General features: G+C 38.1%; 1 protein-coding gene across 1 annotated transcript in view; it reads right to left on the bottom strand.

Moving 5' to 3' along the window:
- Positions 1 to 946: 946 nt before the first annotated feature.
- Positions 947 to 6,000, bottom strand: part of MGAT4D (MGAT4 family member D) — a 30,877-nt gene continuing 25,823 nt past the window's right edge. Inside the window, 6 exon segments of the mRNA XM_030947896.1 lie at positions 947 to 973; positions 2,117 to 2,229; positions 3,217 to 3,295; positions 3,403 to 3,481; positions 4,471 to 4,664; positions 5,465 to 5,572. Of these exon segments, the coding sequence (XP_030803756.1) occupies positions 947 to 973; positions 2,117 to 2,229; positions 3,217 to 3,295; positions 3,403 to 3,481; positions 4,471 to 4,664; positions 5,465 to 5,572 (600 nt within the window).

Raw genomic sequence — 6,000 nt, 5'->3', positions numbered from 1 at the left:
GTGCAGTCGTGCTTCATGTGCTAAGGAAGTGATCTGGAATTCTGACCATTAACAGGTAGATGTCCAAGGCAGATGCTCATTTCCCAAAAACTTTTCAAATGAGACTGCTGTGGTTTACTCTTTGTTTTCAAATTTATGTTGAATTTGAACTTGTGACAAGAATTGAAATATCAGTACACGCTGGTTATCTAATTCCAGGATCCAAAATTTTATTTAAATAAATTTTTCTTTTTACAAAAATATAGTTACACATATTACCTTATTTTCTGTAATCAATTCAATGCACAATTCACTGAGAAGTTATACAATCTTCCAAAAAATACCTGTTTAAGTTTCAAGTTATTCGCATGATAATTTGTAGGTAATTTTTATTGAAAAAAATATTTAACATAACTTATGGTACATTAAGGCTGAAACACATTTATATTAAGCTCGAGATCAATTTTCATAACATTAAGTTGTTCCTGTGAGCTACTTTAAATACTTGCAATGAATATTGACAACTTTTCCTTCAGTTCTAATTTCCCTACAAAACTGACCAGTGTTTTTAATGGAGTTGAGCACCGTGTTCTGAATATTTTTCAAAAATGCCTGTATTTTTATTTCTGGTGAAACTTCTTACACCTTTATGCTTTAGTCCCTGAGGCAGGCTGTAATGCCTTATCAATTGTTCATAATAATATCTATTTAATGTTGCCAAACTAAGGTGAGATTTTTATATATGAAATATTACTCAAGAACACGTTATAGAAATTACTAATATTCTTTTCATATGCCTTGTCATATAAAGACCTAAGATTTATCTCAACTCTTTCCTAATACAGAGTATTAATAACTAAATGTGTATGGAATTGATCTTTTGACCCAGTTTTTTGTTTTGTTTTGTTGAAGTCAGCCTTGTTTTCAAGAAATACATAACAAGTGACACATCAAAAATGTATTTTTTTCAGTTTTCAGATGTCTTGATAAGTACCTGGAAAAAAACAAAATCCATTATTTTCTAAAATCTGCAGGATTCTGCCTACGACATTAGTTTTTTCCCTTCTTCCAGCTACGGCTAAGGTTTAAGGCTGCAGTAATTATCTTCAGTGACTTCTGCTAAGAATTTCTATTTAGGACTTTCTGACATTTAAACACTTGGGAAAAACTTGGAAGAATTAAAAATCAGAGGCTCATCTGAAAATGTTGACGTAATGTAATTAATGTCGAAGATGGTGACTGAAAAGAGCTTTGTTTGTCAAAACCTGTAGGGAGAATGGTAAGGGGGCACAGTATTCCCCAATGAGTTGCAGCTGGGGCCAATTAAGAACAGGTGGCATATACACGTGTAAGCAATTAGGTACAATGGCCATAAAAGGGTGGAGTCAGCCAAGGAGTAAGAGTAAGAGTCAGAAGCCTGCAAGGAGCAGAAAGAAGACTACTACAAGGAGAAGGCTGCCCGGGAGAAGGCTGCAGCGAGGACCAGGAGAGTCCCAGAGAAGGCTGCTGCGAGGACCAGGAGTGAAGAGAAGAATACCAGGACCCCAAGAGAGGGTGAGGACCAGAAGAGTCCCTGGAGAAGATAGTGAGTTCCCCCAGAAGGGATGAATAATCCCAGAAGAAGACTGACCCCAGGAGAGGGTTGGAGAAGCTTTGGACATGCCAGGGCTCTGTGGCAGTCTGGCAGCAATATCCTTCATTGGATCGCTGCTGGATTAGCTGCAGATGCTTCTGGCTGGGTGCATTGGGAAAAGCCCCTGGAGGGGCTGGACTCTGTTGTTGTAATGTATTGCTGTAATATAGAAGTATTGTTGTATTGTGTATACTGTTATAATGTATTACTGTAACGTATAAGTATTGTTGTAAACGTGTTTAATACAACAAAAACCCAAGTCCTAGCAAGTCCAGTTACAGCACTGCAAAACTGGACAATCATCCTGCATGAGCATTTCCAGCACTTTCAATGAAGTGTGTTTAATTTCTCTCCTGAAAGTAATTAGCATAATTCTTCACTTGTGTTTTCCCACACAAAATTCTATCCAAAATGAAATATGAATGATTACCAATAGTATACAGTTGGAAGAAGCAAAATTCATTCAATAATGAAAAATAAAAATGCTTGTACTGCCATGCTCACCTCACTCAGTATTGCCCAGACCGGAGAGTCAGAGCTGACTGATAAACGAATGGCCTCTATTCTTCCTATTGCCTGACTGATGCTGCCTTCTGCTGTGCCATTTTCAAAAGCCCCTGAAAAAAACCCACAAGACCCATATGAATGAAAGCACTTCCAAGCAAACTCAGTGAAAAAGCTCTTAATTACAAACTATAAATTAAATCCAGGAATACGTTAGGGAAAAAAATGCTTTGGAAAAGACTTGTGGGTTGAAATAAGGACAAGGAGAGATCAATCAGCCACAAATTACTGTCGTGGGCAAGCCAGACTTGACTGGGGGAAAAAAATTACTCATGTCAAAGTAGCGTAATGAGAAATAAAATCAAATCTTAAGAACACCTTCCCCCAACCCTCCCTTCTTCTTGGGCTAAACTTTACTCTTGATTTTCTCTGCCTCCTTCTGCCCAGGTGTGCAGGGGGACAGGGGATGGGGGTCATGGTCAGTTCATCACATGTTGTCTCTGTTGCTCCTTCCTCCTTAGGGGAACGGCATCCTCCCCCTCCTTCTTCACTGACCTGGGTGTGTGCAGGGCTTTTTCTCTCATGTATTCTCCCTCCTCTCTCCAGCTGCAGTTGTTGTTGCACACAGCTTTTCTGCCCCCTTTATAAAATGTGTTATCCCACAATGGGTAACACATCCCCTCACTGATGGATTCAGATTCAGCCTTGGGCAGTTGTAGGTCTGTCCTGGAGCTGGTGCCACTGGCTCCACTGGACAAAAGGGAAGCTTCTGGCAGCCTTTCACTGAAGCCATGCCTGTGGTTTCCCCCCAGCCCAGCTACCAAAACCTTGCCATGCAGAACCTTTACAAGGACCGTAATTAGTTCTCCTTCTAATTAGATGTCTTGGCTTTTGCCACTGGTGATATTTAAATCAAAATAGGAGAGTCATTGATCAGACGCCATGCACTACAACATGCAGTAATGCAAAGGGTTTCTTTTCCTTACTAGTTCACCTTGGAATGTTGAATTTATCAAAGAGTTAATGAAATCCTTAAGAGCAGAAACATTTTATATGTAGGAACAAAATTACTGGGTTTGAAGTAACAATAAATAATTTACCTATTTTTAAATATCCATCTTTGGTTGCTGGGTAGTTAAATTTACTTCCATTGTGAATCAATTCTTTTCTTAGCGTTTCCTGTAAAAAATAAAACAATAACATTTCAAGAAGCATTTTCTAGGTTATGACATTTTATGCTGAATATCATTCTGAAAATGAAGTATGGTTCTAAACGAGAGACTTACATCAGCTGGCAACACTTCCACAGTAGTGTTAAACAGTTTATCACCAGGGTGCTCCATGTTTCCACTTCTGAACAAGTACCTGATGATAAAGGTGTATTATTTCCAGGTATTTTATACTTTAGAAGAGTTCTGGGGGAGTAATTCTTGCCAGTTTTGAAGGAAAGTTTCAGATACCTTTTCTTTATATATTTTGGGCTATAGAGAACAGAAATAGCCCTTGAAACTATAAACCAAACCATAATGTAGGATTTTTATTTTAAACAGAACAAATATTTAAACCATCTTTCTCTGGGACCACAAAGGCAAGTGTTCCCCATTTTTAGTGCTCAAGTTCCAAATAAATTAACTGTCCATGTTTAAATGGCTAAGGAAGATCTGCCCTCTGATCTGTTCCTGTAATTGTAAGACTGAAGTGGAATGGGCTTCTGGAAGGTGAGTGGCAGCAAAAATTTCTGTTTCTACTAGGCCATATACTACATGCCAGGAGAATTCCCCTTTTTTTATCAATACTGGTCAACTCAGGTGCTTCTAAAGAATTTCCTTTATAGCCAGTAAGCAAGAGCATTGACCAAACGACAATCCAAGCAAAAAGAATAAAAATCCCTGTTTAGTTTTAAATTTCTGTCATTAAGAGTTTTTAGGGTTTTAGATTCAAAAAGAACACCAGTGTTTACTGTAACAACTGTCATTCACTGCAGCTCACTAGGTGGAGGTACAGACCTGACATCATGCAAACAGACTTTCTCTTGGCAACTGCACAAATAAAGCTTTCCCTGACACCATTGATGAAATTCATCAGCTAAAAACAAATTCCTTTGAGAATTAGCATGTAAAATATTTACCTGAAGAAATAAAAGGAAAAAAACTCAGAAGCTCTTTAACTACCAATGAAGACATGTATTTCAGGAGGAGATCTGCTCAAGAAGAGCAGATAAATAGTAAATCATGGGGTTTTTTTTAGTAACAAGGTTTATGCAAACAGTTGAGCGCCGATAACTTCAAAGAGAATCAAGCATTTCCAAACTGGATATATGTAGGCTTCCATGTTCCATATCATGTAATACTTACTTTTCAACTCCTAGTGGATTTAAAAATGTGAACCTGATGTAGTCACCTGCCACTGGAGCTAAGGCCCAAAAGCAGTCTTGTCCTTTGTAAACTTTTTCCAAGGTATATTGCTTGTATATTTTTAGGCTTGTGTCCACTTTTGCAGGTGGATTATTATGTGCTTTATGTAGCAAAATTTTTCCAAAATCTTTATCCTGTTGGTATAAAAAAGTGCATTGATATCTGTAATTAGTACAGGAAACTATTCCAGAAAATAATCACCTCAGTGTCAAAAAATACACCATCTATTTTAATACATATAGAATATTAATTTCACTGTAATCACTGGGACTCGATGTTACAATTTGTAGACAGAGCTGTACTGATTGTTTCTTAGCTGCCAAGATTTAAAAATAAAAATCTTCACAGGAGGCCATTTCATAGTTGTCTAGGATGCCTTGTGCCAGAACATGGGATTGCTGGGCTCTGCTAAAGGCTGCGTGAATCTCTGCTCTGATCCAACTGAGAAATCTTGTCACTCTAGATGGCACCATCAGGAGATTCCTGAAGTCTGGTTCATGACTGCTCATGTGCTTATCAGATGTGTGGTTTGCCCTCCAAACTCTCCCTAAAAATCTGTGGCCATCAAGTTAGGCACACCTTTGTCCTACCTTCTTAATTGTCCCTCTTACTGGGGATGTGAACTGCTCAGGCAAAGCAAATTGTCATGGCTTTGTCAGCATGGAGCAGAGCATCTGAAACCTTGTGCTGTGAAGAGGGCTCCTACAGGCCATGAAAGGCTGTTGAGATGAGAGATTCAAAGGTGTTTGTGCAGGAGCAGTGCTCCACCTGCAGCTTAGATGCCAGATCAAAATTCTCTACCAAACCTGCAGGACATAATTGCATATTGAAACGCCATATAATGCCAAAGATGTGGTCCTTGAAATTCATTTGAGAAATACGTCAGAACACAAGCATATAATGTAAAAATATGGCATTAATTTCTTGTTCTTACTTTCAAATTCTGTATCTTCCCAGCCAATGATGAGAAAGTTCCCATATGCTGAAAGAGAGATGGCTTCGCACGGATACGTAACTTTGACTTTTCCTTTTCACAGTGCGTCTAGAAAGAAAGCAAAAGGGAGTGAAGGATTATTTAACCAAGGAGAGACAAGCTATGTTCCATAAGGCAATTTCATTATGTAGTTAAGAGTGTGGGTTCAGATTTTGTATCCATATTTAAATGAGCAATCCTTAAATTAACAGTCACCTTCTGTCAGATACACTGTTTCTAGACCAAAACTCCTAATTCCACTCATGCTGTTATTTAGATTTGAAGGCTCAATCACCAGTAACTCATGGATTTCTGAACAGTAATGTGATTAATCACTTTCAGGGTGACAAAAATTGACTCAAATCTGAAACTGACTGATTTCTTAGCTGTTTCTGGCAAACTTTATTTCAACTTTTAGTCTTGCCAAATCATTCTAATGAAACTATTTTGACCAAAACTGACCTTCTTAAGAAGGATTCTGGTTATATTTCAATATT

Source organism: Camarhynchus parvulus, chromosome 4 (genome assembly GCF_901933205.1).
Source record: "Camarhynchus parvulus chromosome 4, STF_HiC, whole genome shotgun sequence".
Lineage (NCBI taxonomy): Eukaryota > Metazoa > Chordata > Aves > Passeriformes > Thraupidae > Camarhynchus > Camarhynchus parvulus.
The sequence above is the reverse complement of the archived record's forward strand: the minus strand, read 5'-3'. Positions and strand labels throughout refer to the sequence as shown.